At 47.3% G+C, this 27,867-nt stretch overlaps 5 protein-coding genes across 6 annotated transcripts; 3 read left to right on the plus strand and 2 right to left on the minus strand.

Moving 5' to 3' along the window:
* Positions 1–2,203: 2,203 nt before the first annotated feature.
* On the plus strand, positions 2,204–6,355 carry tor4aa (torsin family 4, member Aa). The gene is made up of 3 exons (XM_028418665.1): positions 2,204–2,419; positions 3,834–4,307; positions 4,394–6,355. The coding sequence occupies exons 2-3, from the start codon at positions 3,834–3,836 to the stop codon at positions 5,246–5,248; spliced, it is 1,329 nt and encodes a 442-aa protein (XP_028274466.1). The 5' UTR covers positions 2,204–2,419; the 3' UTR covers positions 5,249–6,355.
* Positions 6,356–6,475: 120 nt separating this feature from the next.
* Positions 6,476–13,137, minus strand: LOC114443467 (voltage-dependent anion-selective channel protein 2). 2 transcript variants are annotated; one of them, XM_028417518.1, is made up of 10 exons: positions 13,008–13,137; positions 10,939–11,039; positions 10,160–10,230; positions 9,717–9,766; positions 8,391–8,543; positions 8,252–8,304; positions 7,926–8,147; positions 7,693–7,843; positions 7,532–7,589; positions 6,476–7,375 (listed from the first exon to the last, which is right to left on the minus strand). In XM_028417518.1, exons 3-10 carry the CDS (start codon positions 10,224–10,226, stop codon positions 7,284–7,286), a joined length of 846 nt encoding a protein of 281 aa, XP_028273319.1. In that variant the 5' UTR covers positions 10,227–10,230; positions 10,939–11,039; positions 13,008–13,137; the 3' UTR covers positions 6,476–7,283. The 2 variants fall into 2 exon arrangements, with proteins under 2 accessions (XP_028273319.1, XP_028273318.1); XM_028417517.1 differs by lacking the exon at positions 13,008–13,137 and having other exon boundaries at positions 10,939–11,375.
* On the plus strand, positions 11,758–19,535 carry LOC114443466 (tricarboxylate transport protein, mitochondrial-like). Its single transcript, XM_028417516.1, has 9 exons — positions 11,758–12,157; positions 15,602–15,709; positions 16,567–16,666; positions 16,917–17,055; positions 17,143–17,227; positions 17,477–17,581; positions 17,658–17,773; positions 17,853–17,926; positions 18,315–19,535. Exons 1-9 carry the CDS (start codon positions 11,773–11,775, stop codon positions 18,427–18,429), a joined length of 1,227 nt encoding a protein of 408 aa, XP_028273317.1. The 5' UTR covers positions 11,758–11,772; the 3' UTR covers positions 18,430–19,535.
* A 2,434-nt stretch (positions 19,536–21,969) lies between these two features.
* LOC114443654 (tricarboxylate transport protein, mitochondrial) lies at positions 21,970–24,674 on the plus strand. The gene is made up of 7 exons (XM_028417890.1): positions 21,970–22,174; positions 22,957–23,095; positions 23,199–23,283; positions 23,533–23,637; positions 23,714–23,829; positions 23,909–23,982; positions 24,370–24,674. The coding sequence occupies exons 2-7, from the start codon at positions 22,988–22,990 to the stop codon at positions 24,482–24,484; spliced, it is 603 nt and encodes a 200-aa protein (XP_028273691.1). The 5' UTR covers positions 21,970–22,174; positions 22,957–22,987; the 3' UTR covers positions 24,485–24,674.
* A 1,792-nt stretch (positions 24,675–26,466) lies between these two features.
* On the minus strand, positions 26,467–27,729 carry LOC114444123 (vicilin-like seed storage protein At2g18540). The gene is made up of 2 exons (XM_028418524.1): positions 26,858–27,729; positions 26,467–26,473 (listed from the first exon to the last, which is right to left on the minus strand). The coding sequence occupies exons 1-2, from the start codon at positions 27,589–27,591 to the stop codon at positions 26,467–26,469; spliced, it is 741 nt and encodes a 246-aa protein (XP_028274325.1). The 5' UTR covers positions 27,592–27,729.
* Between the last annotated feature and the right edge of the window lie 138 nt (positions 27,730–27,867).

The raw sequence follows: 27,867 nt of genomic DNA on the forward strand, positions 1-27,867 counted from the left end.
TACCAGGTGCTGGTGTTCATCCAAGGTTCATGATGTCCGGCGCGTGGGCTGATGTCCGGGCCGAGCACGAGTACAGCACCACCTACAGGCTGGGAGGAAGACCGCCAAATGAAAGGTACTCATTCACACACAGCAATAATATGGTGATGGTTTATTTGTTAGAGTTACACAGCGAGCTGTGCAGACAGGCCGACTGTGTCTCACCGGGCTTTATCTAATCTGGAACTTTAACTAAATCTAAATTGTTTGGATTTTCACAGAAAGTCTGTCCAGACTCCTTCATATTAAAATCAGCCTAAGAACAAAGAAAAACTACAAAATAAAAGAATAACATGTTTGATGACTAACAATAAATAAATCCAACTTTAACATTGATTCCTGGTGGTGTCCTGCTGCCGTTTAGGATCTGATCTGATCTGATCTGTTCGGGGTGTGCTTTGAAAACTTTGGACACACCTCTGACCTTAAAACTACGCCCCTGGAGAAGGCGAGTGAAGCGATGAAGGGCCTCGGCCTGGACTCTCTCCGTTGTCTCCTCCTCTCAGTGTAAACACAGCTGCAGGTCAGCCTCAGACTGAATTTCTGTTGCTCGTGACTTCCTGGTTGTGCTGAGTTCTTGCAGATTCTTGTTGTATTTTTGGAGGATTGTTAAGTGAAACATGCAGATTAAAAGCAGCTCTGTTAGGCTGTGTGCTGCCACAGCTCCACCATCACAGACATCTTTACTGACAGGGCACTTTCAGCTCAGGAAGAGGTTCTTGTTGATGCGTATCTCGGCTGGTGGTGAAGTTTACCCTGAGAGGTGTGAGAGGGTGTGAAAGTGAAACAGCAGAATGTGATAAGATCAACAGGAAACACACACACAGTTACAATAAAGCATCATATCAGCAGCAGCTCGGCCCTGTGAGAAGATGCCGTCTGTCCTTTATGACTAATCCCTCCTCCTCCCACCAGGAACATTAACAGTTTACTCACAGCAGCCTGTCTGAGGTAAACTGTGTACAGAGCTGTGACGTGGCGGCAGCTCTGAGGAAGAAACGCCTCCACTTCTTTTTATATGTAATAATGATCTTTTCTTTGACACCATGCTGCACACATCACTGAGCAGATGTCACTGCAGCATGTGTCCGCTTCAGAGGGAAGAAGGTTTATATATTTACATCTGTAGGCAAATGACTCGCTATGCAAACACTCTTCTATTTATATCTCATGAAGCTGTGTGACTGTGGGGCTGCAGAAGTGTCTGAAATGCAGATTACAAATGACCACATGCAGCAAAACCACTTTTAAGAGGCAAAATGTTTCACATGACTTCTCTAAATATCTTAAACTGTCTGATGAACCAGTTAATCTTCTGTTATTGTAGCTGCACATGCTGCAGTACTTTCCCTCTTTTACTTCTTGTCTTTGTGCTAAGCTAAGCTAAGCTAAGCCTCTGTCTGTAGCTTTGTCTTCCACCAGCGTCACACACTGTACCTGTGTTTCAAAACCTCAGTTTGTTAGCTTAACTCGGGTTAGCTTAGCATAAAAATTTGGGGGAAAAAGCTAGCTTTCCCTCCTCCGTGTTTGTCCCTCGTGCTAGCTTTGTGTTTATCTCCAAACCGACATCCTCAACATCAGCATGTGGGCCCATGGACCTTTCTATATAAAAGCTTTAGCTTAGCTTAGCTTAGCTTAGCATAAAGACTGGAAATGCGGAGGCAAATGCTAGCTCGAAAGAAAACAAAGCTCGCTAAGTGTTCCAGTTTGTACACTGTGCAAGGTGAAAAAAACAAAAACCTCACATTTTACCGCTTCCCCTCCACTTCCAGTCTGTGCTAAGCTAAGCTATGCTATGCTAAGCTAAGCTAAGCTAAGCAGCTCCTGAATATGGCGTCTTGCTGTAAATGATGTTGACGTTTATCGTGATTGGCTTCAGGACGTGAGAAAACTGAGATGTTGTCAGCAGGGTCTAGTTAGCATCACAAAGAGAAGGGTTGACGTGTAGAGCGGCCATCTTGGATCTTGAATTTAGCGTACCTGGAATCATGTTTCTTGTAATTTCACAGACTTTGTGGGTTAAATCCACAAACATGTGCGTCAGAATCTGTCAGATTATCTCAGTTTTTTCTGTGACTCATCACAGACAAACCCACAAAAGCAGCACGGCGCTGCATGATCAGACATTTTTAAATAAATGAGTTAACATCAGGTGAGGGTTAAAGCAGTGAAAGAAAACTGAGCTGGAAAAAAGAATAAAAGAGGAAGGAGGAGGAGGAGCCAGCTGCTGGGTGGAAACAGGGTCTGGAGGTGAGAGAGGCAGATAGGAGGGCTCTTCCTGAGTCGAGCTGCTGGTTCTCTGCTCTCAGCACACTATGGACTGACCCTGCTCTCACAGGATTCCTCTGTTTCTGCAGGTTTTTACTCACATTCCTCTAAGGTAAGCCTTTCTTTGTACTTACTTCCTGCTTTGCATGGTGTGTGTGTGCTGCTCTCACTCCCAGATGAACACTGTTAGATGGCTGTGTGTGTCTGTGTGTGACAGAAAAGCTGCTTTTTTTGCTGTGTAAAGTGTTTAGTGGAGCTGTGAAATGCCTGGTATGCAGCCAGGCCCTTCAGGTCTCTGCATGTGAGGCGGCAGAGAGGAGGCAGGCCGATGAACCTCTGGTACTTTCTCTCCTTCTGGCTGTCTGCTGAATTCTTTTGTGCTGAAGTTTTCTAACTTTTCCCAGAGCCTCTGTGCCAAGAATCACATTCGACACAATGCTACTCTGTGCTCTGCTACTCCAAGAACACAACATGAGTGTGCAGTTTGTCTGACGTCCTCTGGGTGTAACTGATAGTTCCTCCTTTTCTTGTAATGCTTTAAAAAAAGTAGGCTGCATGCTGATGGAGATAACACGTCTCATGTTTCTGCAGATGAAGACTAATAACTGTGTGTGTGTGTCTGTGTGTGAGTGTGTGTGTGTGTTGCACGCTGGCTGACGCTGTCACAGGCGGGGCCGTTACCCTGCAGCTCCTGAATGGACTGCTCTGCACCTCCCTGCTGTTTGTGGAGTAGATTTGAATATGGTGTCAGAGACAGACGCTCTGTTTGTCAACAGGCTGACGGAGGCCGCTCAGATACCATCGGACCTGCAGTGCTGTGTGATGTAGTGTCTGATATCGGTGGGCTGTTGGTGTGTGAGCATGTTGAGCAACAGGCCGTCGGCTATCTGCTGAGAGAACTCCTCTCCACTCTGAAGCTGGAGCAGATGAAGGCGGATGCTTTGTGTGTCTGTAGAAAGTTGTTGATTTCAACATGGAGGACTCTGGGGATGATTTGTCTGTCGCTGAAGGCTTTAGGGTGCTAACCTCCTAGCTGCTAATGTTTGTCTGAAGGTGTGGTGGGTGCATGCTGCTTCCAGGAACTGTGATAAGAGGCGTCCCAGTAAACTGGGATTTGTATTTCCCAGCAGGAGAACGTGTGCACGTCCTGCAGTGGAAACACAGACCTGACCTTCAGAAGGACTCCGTCACTTCCTCATCTCAGCCACTTCACACCTTTCTTCTACGTCTCTTCTTCCTGTGTTGCTGTTTTTTTTTTAATGTTTTGGTCGTCTTTTGTTTGACTGGAATGTTTGGTGTGCAGGAACTCAAACATAGGAGGCCTTCCAGGCCCATTTTCTGGACTTCCTGTCACAAAAAGCACCCATTCAACCAATCGGTGTCGGTCTTTTAGGGTTATTTTTGTCTCGTGGGAACAAAAAGAAACTCAGCATAAAGATGCTGGACGGCCTAAAACAGGCCCAGAGTTCCTGCATGGGAAAAGTTCCTGCAGTGTAAAAATAACAGCTGCTTCACACTCTCTGCAGATGAGCGAGCAGGACAGCAGCACGTCGGCCTCTCAGACGGAGGGGGAGTTTGAGGGGGAGATGGACGAAGATCTGAACGGGGAGGTGGAGGGCGAGGAGGAGAGGAGCGAGAAAGAGAGAGCGAGTCCTGTCCCCAGTCTGTCCAGCTTCTCCTCGTCCCTGCGCGCCGTCATTCGCATCAAACAGAAGTACCAGGCCATCAAGAAGCGCCGCCAGGAGATGACTCTGAGCTTCGCAGGAGCCGGGGCGGTGGCAGGAGCCCCGCTGCGCAGCAGCCCCAAGATCTTCACCTTTGACGGGCTCACACCCTCCGCCTTCCCAGCCCTGTCCTCCACCACCCCGCAAAAGAAGAAGAGGAGGAAGAGGAAGCGGGTGATGTTTCCTAACGGAGGGGCGTGCAGGGCTCCGCCGAAGCAGGAGCAGAGCCGAGCCAAGTACTGCCTCTACCTGCTGTTCGCCATCGTGTTCGTGCAGGTAAATGATTCCTGGCTGCTGCTCAGGCGGCAGACACTTCAGTTTGCAGGGCAGACAGAGTGACTTCATCTGCGTCTCCTTTGCAGGTGTACAACGCCATCGAGAACCTGGACGACCACGTTCTCAGGTACGACCTGGAGGGGCTGGAGAAGACTCTGAGGCGCGAGGTGTTTGGACAGCAGGGGGCGGTGGAGGGCCTGCTCTCCCTCTTGAAGGACTACCTGTCCACATACGTCCACAACAAGCCTCTGGTGGTGTCCCTGCACGGCCCCAGCGGCGTGGGGAAGAGCCACCTGGGACGCCTGTTGGCGGGACACTTCCGCTCGGTGGTCGGGGAGACGCTGGTGCTGCAGTACTATGTCCTGCACCACTGCCCCCAGGAGGCCGACGCCCTGCAGTGCGCCCACAACCTCTCCACCATCATCTCAGAGATGGTGGAGCGGGCCGAGGAGGAGGAGAAGATCCCGCTCTTCATCTTCGACGAGGCCGAGCACATGCACGGCGAGATCCTGGACGAGCTGCGGCAGCTGGTGGCGTCCAAGCAGTCCAACGAGTACCTGAACGCCATCTACCTGTTCCTCAGCAACCTGGGTCACACACACATCACCAAACACATGCTGCACAACTCCAGCGTTTCCCTGGCGATGACGGCATCCAGTCGCCATAGTAACCTGGTAAAAGAGCTGACTCCGATCTTGCGCAACATCCTGGAGAAGCTCCACCCGCTGTGGACGGAGGCGGACATCCTGCCTCTGACCCTCCTGGAGAAGAGTCACGTGATGGAGTGCTTCCTGGACGAGATGACGCGGGAGGGGTTCTACCCGGATCACACCAGCATAGAGCGCCTGGCGGGGGAGATCGAATATTACCCGGCGGAGGGGGGGCACGAATACTCGCAGACCGGCTGCAAGCAGGTGGTGGCGAAGGTCAACCTGCTGTGAGACGCTCAGCAGGGGGCGAGCGGCTGCGTCACAGTCCTCCAAACATGAAGAAGAAGAGGAAGAAGAGGAGCAGCGTGAGAACGGAGCAGAGTTACCAAACTTGAATGACACAACTCGGAGCCAAAGCTTTCAAGAGCTGTTTTGTAAGAGAGGAAAAAAAACAGAGGCGGCGCCTTAAAGGGTCAGTTCACCTGAAAAATACACGAACAGGTCCGTTTATTCTGAGGCTGATTCACCTCTGCTGCATTAGGAGCATCAGAAACAGAAACATATATACTTTGTGTGTATATATTTATAACAGTACATGTCTTTTAGTCAAAGGATTTGTACATTAGTACATTTTCCCCTCAAGTTTATGACTTTAATATCAGAAAATAGATTAATACTTTATATATTTATACATTTACACCTTCATTTCTGAAAATATCATATTTTTTGTACATTTTTTTCTCATTTATTCATGACTTTAATGTCAACACACACACACACATTTTATTTTCTCATATATTTGTAAAGCAGACTTTCCTGTGTTTTGGGTGAACTGGTCCTTTAACCTTTGCAGCCACACTCATGTATCAGGCAGCTCGTCCAGATGTGAAAGCTGAAGAAGAAAAAGACTGAAGGACGTTCACTTAGTATCGAAGAGGAAACTCCTCAGACACGACCCACATCCATCCATGGATCCATCGGATATTTCTCTCACCTCTGTCAGGAACACTCATGCTGGGGCGTCCAGAGGAAGTTCTCTTCGGTCTGACGCTGCAGCTCCACTTTTATCAGCAGCTAGCTCGGAGCTGTTAGCAGCAGGTGAACCTGACTCTCATACTTTGTGTTTATTTATTACAGTTCTGTGTTCAGTGGTGTCAAATCCAAAGAAACCATTTAAACCTTTTCTCCGTGCTACAGAGCTCAGACATGCTGCTCATCCAGCGTGCTGAACATTAGGAGCTCGTCAGTTTTTCTTGTAAATCGACACCTTTTATACCTTTGTGTGCAGTTTTAGCTTTAGAAAGGTTTAATATCAAAATGATTTTTATCTCCTAAGCTGAAATATTTGGCATTAACATCTGACTTTGATCTCAAAAATAAAACATATGATTAAAGGAGCAGAAATTTTTGTTTTTGTGAATTTAAAACAGTAAATATGAGATTTTTCTTGATTAAATGAGTGGTTTTATAACTTAACTGTATAAATTCATTTTTGTTCCTGAGGAAGAGGAGACGCCGTTGTGTTTTTCACTTATTTTATTGTATTAATTCCCTTAAGTTTACACAGGAAAAAATGAGGTACTGTGTCTAAGTGACAACGAAAAAATGAACTTTGTAACCATGGTAACACAATTAGGCGGAAAAAGCAGAACACATTCTGATTCAAAGTAAACGTGTGTGTGTGTGTGTGTGAGGACAGGACCGCCTCGCCATGACGGAGCGTTTCTGTCTGGAGTCAGACGGCGACGAGCGCGACACGTTTAAACAGACGCCACACGTCTCCTCTGTGACCGCAGACACACACACACACACACACACACAGGTAGATGAAAACAACATGGTAGAAATTAGAACTAACTACATGAGCTACCGGAAGATTCCACTACATTGATTTCACCTCCCAGAGTCACAAAGAACAGAAGGCGTGCTCCAGAGGTTCGGCCGTCAGATGTGTTTCAATCCAATCAATGAAAACAGACACTCCGCCCCTTTTTACCCAGAGTCCTTCAGTCATTCTTACATGCTTGAGTACAGAAGCTTTAACGAGCTACACATTTACACCAAAGGCTACTTCATCCAAGACCTACGAGGGAATAAATAAAATGCTCCACAGCTAAGCAGCGCCGGGTCCATCAGCTCCGCTCGCCGTGCCCACATGCCGCTATCACTGTCAGAGACACTCATCAGAAGAGTGAACGAGGTGAAGAGGGGGGTGTGGCCAAGGAGGAAGAGGGAGGGGCTCGGGGATGGTGGAAGGGGGCGGTGAAGGGGGAGTGTGGGTGTTGTTTTCTTTGTGGGTCTCTCGTTCTCTTTTTGTTTTTGTTTTTTACGCCTCCAGCTCGAAGCCCATCCCGACTTTGTGTCCTCCGGCGTTGAAGTTCTTGCCGTCGATGAGGGCGGAGAGGGTGACCTTCACACCTGCAGACACACACATGAGGAACATGAGGATGAAGAGGGGTCCGGGACCCGTGACCTCAAACACAACGAGCTGCTGAGGACTTCTGAAGGCCAGCTAGCAGCAGTTAGCATGTGTGAACGGCTCCACAGAGGAGTCTTTGTCTGCGGCATGTGTACCTGGTCGCAGGCTCTGGGTGTAGCCCACTCCGATCAGGCTGGCGTTGTTCACTTTGGCCTGCGGGGTGAAAAACGTGACAGAGACATGAACTTAGTGAAGCTTTGCTTCAACAAACATGCAGCGGACAAGAGCCGGCGGCGGCGGCGGCGGCGGCACTCACAGACAGAGAGGCGTCTTTGTCCAGCTTGTATTTGGCGGCGATGCCGAAGCGGGTGTTGTTGCTGCCGGCGGTCCAGGCCAGAGTGACGGCGGTCTCCAGATCGTCATTCACCTTCTGGTAGATGGAGCCGCCGAACTCGGTGCCGTCGTTACTGAGAGAGAACAAACACACGCGTCACCTCCGCCGTTTTAACCCCCGGCCGCCTGACTGTCACCACAGGCTGGATCACTCACACGTTGGTGTGCAGCTGGAAGTCCCCGGCCCTGTATCCCAGAGCAAAGTTGTTCTGGACCAGTTTGGACTTGGCCGTGTCGAAGGCCATCTGGTAGCCCGCCAGCCAGCCCTCGTAGCCCAGCACGGCGGCGGCGTGGATAATGGGACCCTCGAAGTCCACGTCAGAGCCCAGGTTCACGTAGTCGCGCTTGTAGCCGGATTTCAGTTTCCCGCTCTTCTTCCTGAAGAAATGCAAAGCAGATCGATACAATCTGATCATTTAACCCACCGCTAACACGCCCCTGACAAATGATTAACTGAATATCAGCTAATTATTGACAGTTACCCTGTGTTTGGTACAAAAGACGTCTCCAGGGCCACCTTCAGTCCTTGAGCCAGCTGTGTGTGCAGAAAAACTTTGTGTCAACACTCTGAGACGACGACAAAGAAACCCGACGGGATTCAAACCGCACATAGACACACACCTGGTCCTCCACAGTGACCTCCGTAGCCAGCGTGTTGTCCGTGTTCCACTTCTGGTTGACGCTCAGGCCCAGCTCCTTCATCTTGTATTTGGTCTCCAGGCTCCCTGAGGCCTTCCCTGTGTCTGTGTTACTGGAGCCGGACGTGTTGAACTCCTGAAACCACGGCGAGGACACACACACACACACATGGTCAGAACACCAGCAGCACAAGTGTGTGAGGAACGTGACAACAACTAGACGAGACCTAACTTAAATATACACAAACACAAACATCACACAGGACAGCGACACTGAAACGAGCAGACGTCAGTCCGGACACACTGCAGCAAACGGACAGACGACAAGTTGATGTGGTTCAAAAGGACAGATGTACAGCCTCGCTGTCTCCTCGGGACTTTCTGTTTATGACCGTCTCTCCTTCTGAAGGACTCTGTCCTCAAGTCTATGACATGAGACCAGCAGCAGAGGGGGGAGGGGCTCCAGGAGACTGAAGACGGAGCTAGCAGCTAACAGAGAAGCTATCTGGACCAACATGCCGTCAACTAAGGTCGGCACATACACACTGAACCCAGTCTGACAGTCATGTGGTCACTGTTTACATAAGCAGGCGTGCGGCGCGTCCCGTCAACGCCGCTCTGGATTCAGGAGGCGGAGCATCGAGCCGAGTGCTGCTCGCTTGCTTCACACACACAGCATGAAGTGATGCTAACGTTACGGGATGATTCAGACTTCCCTGCTTATTTTCTTCTGCTAATGACAGCAGACATTAGCGTTAGCATGGAGTTAGCTCAGATCAGAATCTGGCATCGCGTCTGCTAAAGGGGGCGGGGCGGAAGAGGAGACCATGTGACACAGAAACAGGAAGTGACTGCTGGCTGTCTGTGTGTTTACTACATGTGTGCAGGTTCAGGTTGGAGCAAAGAAATGAAGGAAAGTGACAGAAGATTTTCATGCTGTGGGAACAAACGGGTTCCACAAAGACAAAAAAAAAGGGACGTGATGAGATGTGGGACAGAGCGGAGGACGGCGTGAATACACAGGACAGAGATCCACGGAGGACGCTCTGCCGCTCCGACGCCGATCTTACCATCTACATGAGAGCGCGAGCAGTCCGGGCAGCAGCATGGAGACAGAGCAGCGGTTAGGAGAGGCAGCCAGACACACACACACACACACACCTGTGCAGACCTGCCATGATTCTCTACAACAGACTGAAGCAGGTCAGCGTGAAACAGCAGGAGGAGGAGGAGGAGGAGCGGCGCCTCTCCTCGGGTCATTTTACTCATTATCAGGTGATTATTAGCAGGTGAAAAAAAAATGTCTCACCACTCCACTCTGTGATTTGGTCTTCAGGTCCAACTTCACAACACCGAAGCCTGCAGGAGTTCAAAATAAAAAGACAAGGGGACAGTTAAAAAACTCAACATCCCGCCCTCCTCAGCAGCCAGCAGGACGCCATGATGGAGTCCCATGACCAGCACTCAGAGAGAGCCTGTGTCTGAGCTCAGAGAGTTAATATCTACAGCACACGGAGCTCCTGTTGTATCATCAATGACGCCTGAGGGCAGATTACATCTTTGTAAAGCCTGCATTAAATAAACTGTCTGCTCGTAGCCCTGGTTGTGCCGTTTCCACAGAGGGGCGGGGCTTACACGGAACAACCAGCTGCTTCGAAGGATAAGAAAGTCACAGTGAAACGGCCGATTTTAACTGTTTCAGGGAAGTCTAACTGGTAATAATTCACTGCTGCTGGTTAACGCAGAACTCACCGTAGCCCTTGCTGAAGATGTCCTTGGCAGCTTTGCCCAGGTCTGAGTATGAAGGAGGTACAGCCATTGTGCTGCAGGAGACAGAGACAGATCCTGATCACACAAACACATCCAGATGTTCAGTGCTTTAGCTGCCATGTCTGCGAGCTGCCCCTCCACACCCTCACAGGTCAGAACAGAACCTCCACCACATGATGACCGGGGGAGTGTGTGCACAGACACACAGGAAACAGCTGAGACTGAGGAAGAACAAAAGGTCTCTGATGGGACTGGATCTCAGCTCACAGCTGCAGATGGAGGATGGAGGATGCTGGTCCAGTGTCACTGAAGATGCTGCTTTAAATAATGTTAATAATAATGTTCTGCTTTTAATGAAACCTCAGCCTGCGTCTCTCACTCTGGACAAAGGACAGCAGATGGGCCACTGGGAGAGGTGTGGGGGGTAGACAGCTTCATGCTAGCTGTAGCTGCTAGATAACCGGCTTCAGACCCCCCCAAAAAACACGCATACGAACACACGTTCTCAGACTCACATCTGATTGTGTCCATGCAGTCGGTTGAATGTGTAACTTTAGCTCCGTTACAGTGTAATAACTCCGTTATAGCGCAGTGCACCTCTCATCAGAGGATTACACTGTGCATTACAAGGCTAGACATCATTACATAACGTTAGCTAAAAACGTTAGCTAGCATAGTATCAAGCTAACCTTGGAGTAAAACCTTATTAAAAACTAACTTCATGCTTGCAAATGTATGAGTCGCTGTGTTCGGGACTTTACCGGTGCAGCGGAGGTGTTTCCGAAAGGCAGTCTGCAGAGCCCGGAGCGTCCCTGGCGTGATGCTGCTGGGTGGATTGACAGCTAGCCTAGCTTAGCAGCGTCTATAACGGGGACAGGGCACAATGAAGGAGACCTGTTAGGGAGCATGCGCGGTAGCAGGGAGGAAAATTGATTGAAGAGAAGAGGCAGGAGGAAGACGGTGATCCTACTGGAGCTGAAGGACTTTATATTAATTTACATTACATATTACACACTGAGTCAATAAATTAACACACGCACAGGGACCAAAATGTCTATAAATCTACATAAAATGACCACAAATATGGCAAACAACCACCAACTGACACTGCTAACACGGCTATGGGGTTAGCTCTGATAGCGATGCAACGTTAAGTGAATAGTTTTTTGTTTTTGTTTTCTATTTTAAGCTTTTAAATCCAGTTATGTTCATAATGTGTGCTTAGGTTTGATAATAACTGCACAGTTAGCAACAAGCGGCTACTAGCTAACATGTTCTGTGGCTGGAATGAACCAAAATGGCTTTCAACAAAAAAAAGGTTAAAACTAGATTCATAAACATAAATAGAAGTGTGTATTTTCTAGTTTTTAATAGAAAATGTTATTTAAAACACTCGCTGATTTTAACCATCTACTATTAGAACACTTTGAATGAGTTTGAGTACTTTACGTCCCCCCCTCTAAAGGTTAAATGGACTCTTCGCTCCTGCTGCGTACAGGAAGGAGAAATGGCGCCCTCTAGAGGCGAGGCGCCGCCGAGAGAGAGAGAGAGAGAGAGAGAACGTCCCCGGTCCTCCTTAAAAACTGGGGACAAACATGGCGTTTTCCGTGTCAGGGGGGGGCGGAGAGTGTCATGTCCTGCTCCGCCCTGAACGAACACTGACTCGGCGCTATCAGCCGGAGTGTCCGCCGTGGAGGGAGCCTCGCTGTCAAAAGTACACAGACGTTATCAAGACCGCGGCAAAGTCCAATGGTCACCGCCGCCTGCCCGCACGGAGCACAGGGGCTGCAGGAGGACTGAGAGCTGATCGCGGTCTGCAGCTACCGAGCACGACAAGAGGGGCAAAGTTAGGCCACGGGATCGCAGTCATGTCCGGGCAGAACAGATTCGTGAGCCCGTTCCACAGACCGCAGTGTTTGGCTGCTGCAGCTCCGGCGGGGAAAGCCAAACTCACACACCCGGGGAAGGCCATCCTGGCAGGTAGGGAAGTTTCAGGAGAAGCGCCGAGCGGCGGCTCAAAGTTCTCCACAAGTTTCACTGAACCTCTGGCTGCACGGCCGGATTAACCTGCTGCAGGGCCAGGGGCTAATGTTTGAGCCGGACCCCCCCCCCCCCCCCCCCCCCCCCCGGAGCTCGTTCTTGTTTGCTTGTTACTGCAAACTAGTTAAATTAAATATCTCATGTAGGTAAAGACAACATGTCATGACAGCCAGCATGGAGGTTAGGGTGGTGAAATTCAGAGATCAAACTTTTTAAAGTCAAACATTTAAAAGGAAAATGTTTATATTTTCTCAGATGTTAAAGTTTTGATTAAAAAGTGCACTAATTTAAAATAACATTTAATTTTAAGGGCATTTAAAAAAAAGGCTTTCCTTTATGTTTTTTAAAATGTAAAAAGGATCTTTTTGCATGAACAGACTGCTGCCACCTGCTGGTTTGGAGGCTTATTTCCTCTGAACGTCTGATCTGCTTTGTTACCGGCTCTCGTCTTTGACGTGTTCATGTTCAACGTTTTGAAAGAGGAGCTGTGAGCTGACGCCATGCTCGGCCTTCGACCTGCTGTCAGGCGGCGGTTTCGTGTGTCAGGGCGTGTGGAAGAATTGTGCTGTAAGGCAGGATAAAGTGAAACAAAATCTAGGAGTTCTTCAAAGGTGCACATCAAGTCACACATGATATTACTGAACATCGCCGGCACCTGAAGACAGGTGGCCACGCAGTATTTATGGCTCCATATGTTTATTGTACTAAAAAAGTTTGTCTAAATGAGGCTGTTAGCGTCTCACATTAGCTCCAGATAAACGTTACTATTAAACATTAATACAGGACAGACTTAGCTGTTTAGACTTTGGTCCCGACTCCAGATGAACTCTGGTTTTCGGCCTTTGTTTTCGGTCAATCAGTGACAAATTCACAGAGCTCAGCAGCATGTCCCCCGCCTCATCAATCATTATTGGTAACGTTGCGCCATCAATTCATTTACTACACCATTGATCCTGTACGTCGCCGTCAGCAGTTCAGTGTGTGTTTTCTCCTGTCACACTGCCCTGTGTGCTCAGAGGGCCTCTGTGACACACACACTGCTGTGTCAGCCTGTACACACACACACACACACACACCTCATTAAAACACAACACACACCTCAGCTTCAGCAGCATTTAGACCCCTGTGGAGGTTATGTGAAGTGAAGTGAGCATGTTTTAACCAAGCGGCAACCTTCGGGGCTCAAAGTGGAAGCCCATGCGGAAGTGTCAAAACTTGTAATTCACGCTGCAACAGCTGGGGGCTGGTCCCAAAAGCGAGTCATTTCCCATAGACTCCCATGTTAAAATGGCCGACTTCACAGCAGAAAAGAACATGTTTACGGCCTGGTACAAAAAACCACTCTGGTCTCAGATGATAGGTTCTCTTCTAGAGTCAATTGTAGGGGGGGTGAATTTTTTTACAACTCACTCGTTTCAATGGTATTCTGACTTAAAATTACGCCTAATTATGGGCGTTGCCGCTTGAGTGACAGACGGTTGACGTATCACAGCGTGAGTTTCCTGCTTCCACGATCGCCCGCCCCCCTAAACCCCGCTCGTGCTCCCCCTCTTTGTCCATATTTGGAGTTTTGGCGGACGTGACGCTGCCAACATGGCGGCGGTCATCAACGTCCTGGAACCTCCCACCGAGCCTCAAACGGGTGACGTCACGGAAGCTCTGTCCATAGTTTTTACTGTCAATGGTTTTAACTTTAACTTGATGTTTCTGACACACACACACACACACACACTCAACTTTACACTGTACCACATGAGCCACAGCCACTCTCCAGTCTGTTAAATTGTCCAAATACAGACAGTCTTAGCTTAGCTTAGCCTTAAAAGAAATTAGTTAGCCTTTTAATGATTAACAATGCAGTACTTATTAATTTTATTTTTGTACATTACTAATTGTTTTCAGTAGGTGGCACTAAAGCACCGTACTGCTAATTTGCTATCTGCTACATATCAAGAAGAACAACTGCAATTTGCTAGTTAGCTTCTAGCTAGCTTCCAGAGATCTTCCGCAGCTCGTTGTGTTTCCTCTTTCATCCGATTGGCTAAAAGGTTAAAAGTTATGCTAAGCTAAGCTAATGTCTTCTGATTTTTGACTTCACATGAGAGACTTTTTAAAATGCAGCTATAACGTGACATTTAACGTGTCCCTGTCATCATGCTCTTTAAACACAAACCACAGTGAAGGGTGTTACTTATGTCGGCCATCTTTGCTGTCGCAGCACAAGCCTGATTGATGACTGACAGCAGCTGTAAATTATCGCTGACTTTATGGACACCCTGCTGCTTCTTTGTGGAGCGCTTTCAGGATTCCTGAGTGTGTCGGACTTGATAAACTGGTTCTGTGTCTCTTCTCTCAGCCTGAGTGTGGGGACGAGCAGCAGGTATTTCATCATGATGTGGACTGTGTGTGTGGATCCAGGTCTAACTTGTACCTTCACTTTCTAACCAAGACAACCAAACATGCCTGGGTGTGTCCTCACCAGCTCTGCTGGAGCGTTTGCTGTCTTGGTGTAATCAGTGGTTTGTGAGTCTGTAATTGTGCGATGCAGACTGGAAGCTGTTTTTCTCTGCATGACATTTTTGTGCAAACATTGCATGTCAACAAAGGCCTGGTTCAGTGACTTCCTGCGTGTCTTTAGAGGAGTGTGTGAGCGTGTGTTGCTGTGTAATGATGTGATGCAGTGTGTGTGTGTGTGTGCTCTGGAGGCCACACACACCCCCTTTGGGCTGGGCGTGGGGCCAAAGGGGAGTATCTGTGGGCAGAATCACACAGACATCGGCCCAGCCAATCAGCAGGCGGCGCCGGGTTGGCTGTTGAACGGCAGATGTGTGACAGGCTGTGTTAAGGTGGAGCCGGTCTGAGGACGCATGCAGCAGGGTGAACACTGTGTGTGCACGTCTGACAACACGCCTGAGCTCGGGTTTAATGTTCGCCCTTCATCTGTTTATGTGTCAGAGTTGCTGTTCTGAATGAGGCCAAATGTTTAAAAAGTGTTTTTCTGTTATAAATATAGTTGTTTTTTTTATTTCAGGTTATATTGCACAGTTTAAATGAATTGGGGAATTTATGAACTTTTCTCTCACAAAACTTTGAAATATTGTAAATGTCTGAATTTATAGTATATAAAAAAAATACATATATCTTGTAAATTTAAGATTTTTGTAAATAAATGTTTTTTTGTTCTTAACAAACTTTAACTTGGTTTAGTTCATGTGTTTTAACATCTGGCTCTGATCTGATCGGCTCGTGGCTTTGACACATTATAGAACCTGAGCATTAAGCGACGCCTCTGTCTGAACCCTGTGTGCGTGTCTGTGTGTGTGTGTCTGTGTGTGTGTGTCTGTCTGTGTGTGTGTCTGTGTGTGTCTGTGTGTGTGGTTCCAGGTGGGATCGCCGGAGGTATAGAGATCTGCATCACCTTCCCCACAGAGTACGTTAAGACACAGCTGCAGCTGGACGAGAAGGCCAACCCCCCCAAATACAGAGGCATCGGTCAGTGCGTGCGTCTGTTCGTCATGCAGCCTGCAGCTGTCACATGTCACCATGTTGTCACACGTTGTCACACGTTGTCACCATGTTGTCTTTACACACACATGAACGCATTAATCGCCATATAACGCTCATCAATACATGATTGCTGTTGATTTTAGACATCACCATCAATAACCTGAGTAACATGAAGCAAACATGAGCACACAGATGTGTGTGTGTTGTCAGTTGGTCTTTGACTTGTGATCTTTGGCACAGACTGACACACACACACAGACACACACAGACACACACACACACACTTTTCTCTGTAACTGTGATTATGTATCTGATTTCATGACACCAGTGTCAAGTTTTTGTTTTTGTTACTCACCCTCTTCCTCCTCCTCCTCCTCCCCCTCTTCCTCTTCCTCCTCCCCCCTCTTCCTCCTCCTCCCCCTCCTCCCTCCTCCCTCCTCCTCCTCCTCCTCCCTCCTCCTCCTCCTCCTCCTCCCTCCTCCTCCTCTTCCTCCTCCTCCCTCCTCCTCCCCCTCCTCCCTCCTCCTCCTCCCCCTCTTCCTCCTCCTCCCCCTCCTCCTCCTCCTCCCCCTCTTCCTCCTCCTCCCCCTCCTCCTCCTCCTCCTCCTCCTCCCCCTCCCCCTCACAACCCCTCACACTCCTCCTCCTCCTCCTCCTCTTCCTCCTCCCCCCTCTTCCTCCTCCTCCCCCTCCCCCCTCTTCCTCCTCCTCCCTCCTCCTCCTCTTCCTCCTCCTCCTCCTCCTCCTCCTCCTCCTCCTCCCTCCTCCTCCTCTTCCTCCTCCTCCTCCTCCTCCTCCTCCTCCTCCTCCTCCTCCTCCTCCTCCTCCTCCTCCTCCTGCAGTGGACTGTGTGAAGCAGACGGTGAACAGTCATGGGGTGAGGGGTCTGTACCGCGGCCTCAGCTCGCTGCTCTACGGCTCCATACCCAAAGCAGCCGTCAGGTACGGAACCAGCACCACATCCACCGTTTGTTTTATTTATTTATTTTTTGTCATGTGACTGCTGGTCACATGTTGACATTGTTATATGGAGAAGAAAGTGTAAAATAAAAACACTGTGAGCTCAGATTTGCTGTGATTTTCAGAGTGAATCATGTTTTTACAGCGTCTGTCATTTTGGATGCAGGTTCTTTTTCATCAACACCAGCCGATACTAACTGTCTTTCTGCCTGTTTTCCTCTCCGTGTTCCAGATTCGGGGTGTTTGAGTTCCTCAGTAATAAGATGCGTGATGAGAGCGGTAAACTGGACAGCAAGCGAGGCTTTCTGTGCGGCCTTGGAGCTGGAGTGGCGGAGGCAGTGGTTGTAGTCTGTCCCATGGAGACAGTCAAGGTAATAAAGAGTGAATGTAAATATTTGGATACTGACATGTTCATTAATCTGTCTGTTCATTAATCTAATCTTTACGATACATTTCAGGTGAAGTTCATCCACGACCAGACGTCAGCGAACCCAAAGTACAAAGGGTTTTTCCACGGTGTGAGGGAGATCATCAGGTCTCAAGGTAACAAGTGGCTTCATACTGCCACCTGCTGGACACAGGAAGTAACTCCCATCAATACACATGTGTTATTCAGAGGATGCTTTTCCTCCTCTGCGGTCAGAGTGTGTGTGCAGAATAACTCAGGTATTCAGACAGAGATCAGCTGCAGGTCAGACAGAGACTCTCTGAGTGTTGGTCATGTGACTGCTGCTCACATGTGACTCCATCATGGCGTCCTGCTGGTTGTCTTACTTCTTCTGTGTGTCTCAGGACTGAAGGGCACCTACCAGGGCCTCACAGCTACTGTACTGAAACAAGGCTCCAACCAGGCCATCCGCTTCTACGTCATGACTTCACTGAGAAACTGGTACAAAGGTGAGAGAGTGTGTTATCACTGCATGAAGCCAGAAAAAGAACCGCAGCATACAATGATCTGTCGTGTGTCTGTCAGGTGACGACCCGAACAAAGCCATCAACCCTTTGTTGACTGGACTGTTTGGAGCTGTGGCTGGTGCTGCCAGCGTGTTTGGAAACACTCCGCTGGACGTCATCAAGACCAGGATGCAGGTTAGCTCAACCGGCTGGATTTATCTGTACAAGGTCGCTGTTAGCATCGAAGCTAACGCGTTTGTATGCTATTCAACAGGGTCTCGAAGCTCACAAGTACAAAAGCACAATCGACTGCGCCATGAAGATCATGAAGCACGAGGGACCAATGGCGTAAGTCCACCAGTGTTTACCTGTTTACCACTCTGTCAAACCAAACAGTCATAATCTGAGAACGGTACTGTTCACACATCCTGGTCTCCGTTCAATTCTTTTTCTGTGGCTTTATGATTATCTAGTTTAGTGCTTTATTGATTTTTCAACAGTGGCAGCCGCTGTTTTCTTTATGATTAGAACAGATGTGAAGTTACTTTCTGTAATAAATCAGTGGTAGGTGTATGAAAAGGACGATACGTCCACCGTTAGTCCATGAAATTAATGTGTAGAAATGATTTGCATTTATAATGTTATATCCAAAAGATTAAAGGACAGCTTCAGCACCATGTTGGATTATGATGTCATTATGATGCACGGTGTGAGCCTCTTCATTCGCTCTGCTCAGGTTCTACAAAGGTACTGTGCCTCGACTGGGTCGGGTGTGTATGGACGTGGCCATCGTCTTCATCATCTACGAGGAGGTGGTGAAGGTCCTGAACGTAGTGTGGAAGACGGACTAAACGCGGACGCTGCGGTGCTACACGAGCAGGACTGCCAGGGCCAGAAAGCCCCGAAAATCCTGCTCCTAGGTTCTAATATCTACCTCCGACAGACAGAGAGACAGACAGAGAGACAGACAGAGAGACGGACAGAGAGACAGACAGAGAGACGGACAGAGAGACGGACAGAGAGACGGACAGACAGACAGACAGACGGACAGAGAGACAGACGGACGGACAGAGGGACAGAGAGACAGACGGACAGAGACAGACAGAGAGACAGACAGACAGAGACAGACAGACAGACGCGGGGATTGGTGTGTTCTGTTTTTACTTATCGCACAAGTGGAGGCATCATGAGGAAGAACGAGCTGCTCACAGCCGCTCTTTGTTCAACATTCAGAAAGTTCTTGCCCCAGGAGCACCAATCCTGACTCAACACAATGTGATCCTGGAGTAGACAAACAAATGCTACTTGAAAATGATTCCACCGTTTTAAAGCCCCCTTTTTATATATATATGCACACATGTAGAGATCAGCTGTTAGTGTTCTAATGCTGCAGAGGTGCATTAACCTGAAAGCCTTAAATCAGAGCCTTTGATTGTAGAACTTCACAGAGATGCAGTTTGAAGTTGTTTTAAATCAGTTAGCGCACATGACTGATGCCGTGAGAAGTGCCTATCATCGTATGATTCATGTAGAGGTTAGAGGGAACTGAGCGTCACTACAGAGTTTAATGATGTGTGTGTGTGTGTGTGTGTGTGTGTGTGTGTGCCTTCCGTGTCATTCCACGGTGGAGGAGAGGGTTCTCTTTTACCGCAGATGTTTTTTTCTTTTATAATTTTAACACTGTGATGTTAATCGCCTCGTCTTCGACCTAATGTGCCAACTGCTGCTCATAAATACGATGCCATGCTATAGATGAATGCATCCGGCGTGTTTACATGCAGCGCATCGTGTTGCTCAGTGTGTGTGTGTGTGTGCAGTACATGTTTACTTTGTCAGCTTCATCACAGATACTTTAATCCTGCTTTTGTGTGGAAGCTCCACAGTAGTTCTGATCATGTACTGTGCCTTCAGTCTAATTAACCCTTCACAAATAAACATGGACCAGACTGTTCACCGATTGTCGTCTTCTTTGTATGCCTCTGTGTGTCAGCCTGTCACCATGGTAACAGCAGAGGAGACCTCAAACACCACTCCAACTTTGAGAGCCTGGCGTGCGGAAACGATTCGGAATTAGAAAATTCTGAATACAAGTTTGATAGAGCGGCATCTAATGAGCGTTTTAAGACTAAACTGGAGACTGTAGCTTGAAGTTTGTAGGAGGAGATACATTTGGCAGATGACCCTCGTTGAAGTTGACCTGGAATGTCCTCTGTGAGATCAACATGTTGATAGTTGAAGAATAAAAAAGAAGAAAGAGGGTGAAGAACATTTAACTAATAATAAGCAGAGTATAGGTCCTCTGTAGCTGCCTGTGAATGTTTTCCTGTATCCATGGCAACCTGAATGTTTATCGACTGCAGCTCTACATAAAATGTTTAATAATTAACATGAAATAAGATAAAATAAGGTCAATTCAAGTTTATTTATAAAGCACATTTATAAAAACAACTTTCGTTGAAGTGCTGCAGACAGGAGTCAGCCATGTATTAATAACATCAAAGTAAAATAATAAAAGTACAGGAAACAAGATAATACAGGCATAAAAATGGTAAAAGCCAAGGTGAACAATGTAAACTAACAGTAAGGCTATAAACTGAGAACAGAACAGATCTTGAGTGGTGGCTGTAATTGCAAACAAACAGGAGACCAGTGCTGGGAGATCACATCACATCAACACAACTAAAACACACATTCTGTCAGAAACATGCAGGATGAATGGACGTTCACATTGGCCTTTTCCAGGTCATTTCACGGAGTTAAAACCTCGTTGGCCAGCTCCTCAAACTTGGAAGAACACTGGTTGTGTTCTTGGACAGCCTTTCTGAGGTTTTTGTTTTCCTCTGCCAGCTGTTCACACTTTGCCATTAACTGTTGTATCTTTTGTTGCTGGAGAACCAGACACTGATAACAGACGATGACTCTTCTCCTCCGTGCAAGATGTTTCTCCCTCTGCGTCAGTCCACTTTTCTCCTCATACTTCTGTCCTTTCTTGTCCTGCTTCACTCGTTCTTTGCGCTCTTTATTCTCGCGCTCCTCTCGTTCTTTGCGCTCTTTATTTTCGCGCTCCTCTCGTTGTTTGAGCTCTTTCTTGTCCTGCTTCACTCGTTCTTTGCGCTCTTTATTTTCGCGCTCCTCTCGTTGTTTGAGCTCTTTCTTGTCCTGCTTCTCTCGTTCTTTGCGCTCTTTATTTTCGCGCTCCTCTCGTTTTTTGAGCTCTTTCTTGTCCTGCTTCTCTCGTTCTTTGCGCTCTTTATTCTCGCGCTCCTCTCGTTTGCGCTCTTTCTTGTCCTGCTCCTCTCGTTCTTTGAGCTCTTTCTTGTCCTGCTTCTCTCGTTCTTTGAGCTCTTTCTTGTCCTGCTTCTCTCGTTCTTCGCGCTCTTTATTCTCGCGCTCCTCTCGTTTTTTGAGCTCTTTCTTGTCCTGCTTCTCTCGTTCTTTGCGCTCTTTATTTTCGCGCTCTTCTCGTTTTTTGAGCTCTTTCTTGTCCTGCTTCTCTCGTTCTTTGAGCTCTTTCTTGTCCTGCTTCTCTCGTTCTTTGCGCTCTTTATTCTCGCGCTCCTCTCGTTGTTTGCGCTCTTTCATGTCCTGCTTCTCTCGTTTTTTGCGCTCTTTATTTTCACGCTTCTCTCCTTCTTTGCGCTTCTCTTCTTGTAATTTCTGAATCGCCTTCTTAATAAAGTTCTTAATAGTCCTGAGCATTCTTGATGAGTCCTTGCGTCCCGCTGCGTGTCGCTCAAATGTGCTAATGTGGAAAAGCTTCTGGTTTGTTGACCTGTCACCATGGTAACAGCCCTGCCTGCCTGTATCCATGGCAACCTATTATCAGACGTTTTCCTGATTACGGTGCCACCTGGCAGGGGCGTGGCCTGCTGGGTTTAAAAGCCAGTCCTTCGGCACCGATCAGCCCTGCTCACCAGCGGCCCCCTTATCTTTTGTTTCACTTTAGCTCTCGCCTCACACATCCAAGCTTGCATACACTACTGATTCTACATCTGACCCATATAGGCCACATATTCGAGATCATTTGGTGTCATTTGTTTTCAATAAATTGCAGCTTAAGTGGCCGATTCGTCCGATTCTCTGATTGCCTGCCTGAGTCTCTGATTTGTTGCAGGGTTTTTTGGTCACCAGACAGAGTTAAGTGCTGCCTTGCAACGGGAATCAAAACTAAAAATATCAACAAATACGCCCATTTTAAATAAGATAAGATAAGATAAAAATATATATTGAGACTACTGGATGGAGATGGAGGAGACCCCGTAGCCGATATTTGACTAAATAATCAATGAATCGCAGTATTGGAACGGTTAAACCGGCCTCCTGCTCGCATCCCTCCATCCCTCCATCCATCCTTGGGATCCTACACTGTGACCTTGCTCTGCGCCTTTTTGTCCCTTGCGGCCGCCGTAGTTGTCAGATTCGCAGAGCTTCGTCGGGACGAATGAAGGAAGATGTGTGTGTTTGTTGTGTAGTGCTGTCAGCTCGGCGTCAAACATGTCTCTGAACGGAGGAGAAGGAGATCGAGGATTTTACTTCAACACCGTCCTGTCTCTGGCCCGGTCTCTGGCAGCTCACCGGCAGGCGCCGATAGAAAAGGTAACGGTACCGTCCCGGTCAGCTAGCTAACCAGTGACAGGCTAATACCTGTCAGCTGAGTGCGGCACCGAGGCCCGTCCCGAACTCCGCTTCTCCACCGCTTGGCGCAGTGTAATGAATCAGAAGACACAGTAAACATGTCCGCCAAGTAATCAACAATAATTATTCGTCCTTTAGTTCATTAATGGCGCCACCTGGTTGCATTTTAACTGACTCCAGAGCTGCTAGCTTCGGCTAACGTTAGCTATTTACAGTTAACCTTCCTTTGCTTTAGCTCCCACATTTACAGTGTTTCAGTATTTTTTTACTCATATTTGGACTGACAGGAAACCACACAGCGATTATTCATTTTAAAAATAACACAGTGAAAGAATACAACACTTTTTGTGTCTTTAAAACTTGTTTTTAAGGAGACATTTCGCGTCTCAACGGGTTAACACTTTAATACTTGTTTTTTTAAATAAAGGAAAATGTAGGATGACAAAAACATAACTACAATCATAGGTGATAAAGTCAATCAATGTATTTAATCTGTATTTATTCAGAAGTGCCCACGGACATGTTTTATTTATTTATTTTTTGTCATGTGACTGCTGGTCACATGTTGACATTGTTATATGGAGAAGAAAGTGTAAAATAAAAACACTGTGAGCTCAGATTTGCTGTGATTTTCAGAGTGAATCATGTTTTTACAGCGTCTGTCATTTTGGATGCAGGTTCTTTTTCATCAACACCAGCCGATACTAACTGTCTTTCTGCCTGTTTTCCTCTCCGTGTTCCAGATTCGGGGTGTTTGAGTTCCTCAGTAATAAGATGCGTGATGAGAGCGGTAAACTGGACAGCAAGCGAGGCTTTCTGTGCGGCCTTGGAGCTGGAGTGGCGGAGGCAGTGGTTGTAGTCTGTCCCATGGAGACAGTCAAGGTAATAAAGAGTGAATGTAAATATTTGGATACTGACATGTTTATTAATCTGTCTGTTCATTAATCTGTCTGTTCATTAATCTAATCTTTACGATACATTTCAGGTGAAGTTCATCCACGACCAGACGTCAGCGAACCCAAAGTACAAAGGGTTTTTCCACGGTGTGAGGGAGATCATCAGGTCTCAAGGTAACAAGTGGCTTCATACTGCCACCTGCTGGACACAGGAAGTAACTCCCATCAATACACATGTGTTATTCAGAGGATGCTTTTCCTCCTCTGCGGTCAGAGTGTGTGTGCAGAATAACTCAGGTATTCAGACAGAGATCAGCTGCAGGTCAGACAGAGACTCTCTGAGTGTTGGTCATGTGACTGCTGCTCACATGTGACTCCATCATGGCGTCCTGCTGGTTGTCTTACTTCTTCTGTGTGTCTCAGGACTGAAGGGCACCTACCAGGGCCTCACAGCTACTGTACTGAAACAAGGCTCCAACCAGGCCATCCGCTTCTACGTCATGACTTCACTGAGAAACTGGTACAAAGGTGAGAGAGTGTGTTATCACTGCATGAAGCCAGAAAAAGAACCGCAGCATACAATGATCTGTCGTGTGTCTGTCAGGTGACGACCCGAACAAAGCCATCAACCCTTTGTTGACTGGACTGTTTGGAGCTGTGGCTGGTGCTGCCAGCGTGTTTGGAAACACTCCGCTGGACGTCATCAAGACCAGGATGCAGGTTAGCTCAACCGGCTGGATTTATCTGTACAAGGTCGCTGTTAGCATCGAAGCTAACGCGTTTGTATGCTATTCAACAGGGTCTCGAAGCTCACAAGTACAAAAGCACAATCGACTGCGCCATGAAGATCATGAAGCACGAGGGACCAATGGCGTAAGTCCACCAGTGTTTACCTGTTTACCACTCTGTCAAACCAAACAGTCATAATCTGAGAACGGTACTGTTCACACATCCTGGTCTCCGTTCAATTCTTTTTCTGTGGCTTTATGATTATCTAGTTTAGTGCTTTATTGATTTTCAACAGTGGCAGCCGCTGTTTTCTTTATGATTAGAACAGATGTGAAGTTACTTTCTGTAATAAATCAGTGGTAGGTGTATGAAAAGGACGATACGTCCACCGTTAGTCCATGAAATTAATGTGTAGAAATGATTTGCATTTATAATGTTATATCCAAAAGATTAAAGGACAGCTTCAGCACCATGTTGGATTATGATGTCATTATGATGCACGGTGTGAGCCTCTTCATTCGCTCTGCTCAGGTTCTACAAAGGTACTGTGCCTCGACTGGGTCGGGTGTGTATGGACGTGGCCATCGTCTTCATCATCTACGAGGAGGTGGTGAAGGTCCTGAACGTAGTGTGGAAGACGGACTAAACGCGGACGCCGCGGTGCTACACGAGCAGGACTGCCAGGGCCAGAAAGCCCCGAAAATCCTGCTCCTAGGTTCTAATATCTACCTCCGACAGACAGAGAGACGACAGAGAGACGGACAGAGGACAGACAGAGAGACGGACAGAGAGACAGACAGAGAGACAGGACAGAGAGACGGACAGAGAGACGGACAGAGAGACAGACAGACAGACGGACAGAGAGACAGACAGAGAGACAGACAGAGAGACGGACAGAGAGACGGACAGAGAGACAGACAGAGAGACGGACAGAGAGACAGACAGAGAGACAGACAGACGGACAGAGAGACAGACAGAGAGACGGACAGACAGACGGACAGACAGACGGACAGAGGGACAGAGAGACAGACGGACAGAGACAGACTGAGAGACAGACAGAGAGACAGACGGACAGAGGGACAGAGAGACAGACGGACGGACAGAGGGACAGAGAGACAGACGGACAGAGACAGACAGAGAGACAGACAGACAGAGACAGACAGACAGACGCGGGGATTGGTGTGTTCTGTTTTACTTATCGCACAAGTGGAGGCATCATGAGGAAGAACGAGCTGCTCACAGCCGCTCTTTGTTCAACATTCAGAAAGTTCTTGCCCCAGGAGCACCAATCCTGACTCAACACAATGTGATCCTGGAGTAGACAAACAAATGCTACTTGAAAATGATTCCACCGTTTTAAACGCCCCCTTTTTATATATATATGCACACATGTAGAGATCAGCTGTTAGTGTTCTAATGCTGCAGAGGTTGCATTAACCTGAAGCCTAAATCAGAGCCTTTGATTGTAGAACTTCACAGAGATGCAGTTTGAAGTTGTTTTAAATCAGTTAGCGCACATGACTGATGCCGTGAGAAGTGCCTATCATCGTATGATTCATGTAGAGGTTAGAGGGAACTGAGCGTCACTACAGAGTTTAATGATGTGTGTGTGTGTGTGTGTGTGTGTGTGTGTGTGTGTGTGTGTGTGCCTTCCGTGTCATTCCACGGTGGAGGAGAGGGTTCTCTTTTACCGCAGATGTTTTTTTCTTTTATAATTTTAACACTGTGATGTTAATCGCCTCGTCTTCGACCTAATGTGCCAACTGCTGCTCATAAATACGATGCCATGCTATAGATGAATGCATCCGGCGTGTTTACATGCAGCGCATCGTGTTGCTCTGTGTGTGTGTGTGTGTGCAGTACATGTTTACTTTGTCAGCTTCATCACAGATACTTTAATCCTGCTTTTGTGTGGAAGCTCCACAGTAGTTCTGATCATGTACTGTGCCTTCAGTCTAATTAACCCTTCACAAATAAACATGGACCAGACTGTTCACCGATTGTCGTCTTCTTTGTATGCCTCTGTGTGTCAGCCTGTCACCATGGTAACAGCAGAGGAGACCTCAAACACCACTCCAACTTTGAGAGCCTGGCGTGCGGAAACGATTCGGAATTAGAAAATTCTGAATACAAGTTTGATAGAGCGGCATCTAATGAGCGTTTTAAGACTAAACTGGAGACTGTAGCTTGAAGTTTGTAGGAGGAGATACATTTGGCAGATGACCCTCGTTGAAGTTGACCTGGAATGTCCTCTGTGAGATCAACATGTTGATAGTTGAAGAATAAAAAAGAAGAAAGAGGGTGAAGAACATTTAACTAATAATAAGCAGAGTATAGGTCCTCTGTAGCTGCCTGTGAATGTTTTCCTGTATCCATGGCAACCTGAATGTTTATCGACTGCAGCTCTACATAAAATGTTTAATAATTAACATGAAATAAGATAAAATAAGGTCAATTCAAGTTTATTTATAAAGCACATTTATAAAAACAACTTTCGTTGAAGTGCTGCAGACAGGAGTCAGCCATGTATTAATAACATCAAAGTAAAATAATAAAAGTACAGGAAACAAGATAATACAGGCATAAAATGGTAAAAGCCAAGGGGAACAATGTAAACTAACAGTAAGGCTATAAACTGAGAACAGAACAGATCTTGAGTGGTGGCTGTAATTGCAAACAAACAGGAGACCAGTGCTGGGAGATCACATCACATCAACACAACTAAAACACACATTCTGTCAGAAACATGCAGGATGAATGGACGTTCACATTGGCCTTTTCCAGGTCATTTCACGGAGTTAAAACCTCGTTGGCCAGCTCCTCAAACTTGGAAGAACACTGGTTGTGTTCTTGGACAGCCTTTCTGAGGTTTTTGTTTTCCTCTGCCAGCTGTTCACACTTTGCCATTAACTGTTGTATCTTTTGTTGCTGGAGAACCAGACACTGATAACAGACGATGACTCTTCTCCTCCGTGCAAGATGTTTCTCCCTCTGCGTCAGTCCACTTTTCTCCTCATACTTCTGTCCTTTCTTGTCCTGCTTCACTCGTTCTTTGCGCTCTTTATTTTCGCGCTCCTCTCGTTGTTTGAGCTCTTTCTTGTCCTGCTTCTCTCGTTCTTTGCGCTCTTTATTCTCGCGCTCCTCTCGTTTTTTGAGCTCTTTCTTGTCCTGCTTCTCTCGTTCTTTGCGCTCTTTATTCTCGCGCTCCTCTCGTTTGCACTCTTTCTTGTCCTGCTCCTCTCGTTCTTTGAGCTCTTTCTTGTCCTGCTTCTCTCGTTCTTTGAGCTCTTTCTTGTCCTGCTTCTCTCGTTCTTTGCGCTCTTTATTCTCGCGCTCCTCTCGTTTTTTGAGCTCTTTCTTGTCCTGCTTCTCTCGTTCTTTGCGCTCTTTATTTTCGCGCTCTTCTCGTTTTTTGAGCTCTTTCTTGTCCTGCTTCTCTCGTTCTTTGAGCTCTTTCTTGTCCTGCTTCTCTCGTTCTTTGCGCTCTTTATTCTCGCGCTCCTCTCGTTGTTTGCGCTCTTTCATGTCCTGCTTCTCTCGTTTTTTGCGCTCTTTATTTTCACGCTTCTCTCCTTCTTTGCGCTTCTCTTCTTGTAATTTCTGAATCGCCTTCTTAATAAAGTTCTTAATAGTCCTGAGCATTCTTGATGAGTCCTTGCGTCCCGCTGCGTGTCGCTCAAATGTGCTAATGTGGAAAAGCTTCTGGTTTGTTGACCTGTCACCATGGTAACAGCCCTGCCTGCCTGTATCCATGGCAACCTATTATCAGACGTTTTCCTGATTACGGTGCCACCTGGCAGGGGCGTGGCCTGCTGGGTTTAAAAGCCAGTCCTTCGGCACCGATCAGCCCTGCTCACCAGCGGCCCCCTTATCTTTTGTTTCACTTTAGCTCTCGCCTCACACATCCAAGCTTGCATACACTACTGATTCTACATCTGACCCATATAGGCCACATATTCGAGATCATTTGGTGTCATTTGTTTTCAATAAATTGCAGCTTAAGTGGCCGATTCGTCCGATTCTCTGATT

The sequence above is a fragment of the Parambassis ranga genome, chromosome 12 (assembly GCF_900634625.1).
Source record: "Parambassis ranga chromosome 12, fParRan2.1, whole genome shotgun sequence".
Lineage (NCBI taxonomy): Eukaryota > Metazoa > Chordata > Actinopteri > Ambassidae > Parambassis > Parambassis ranga.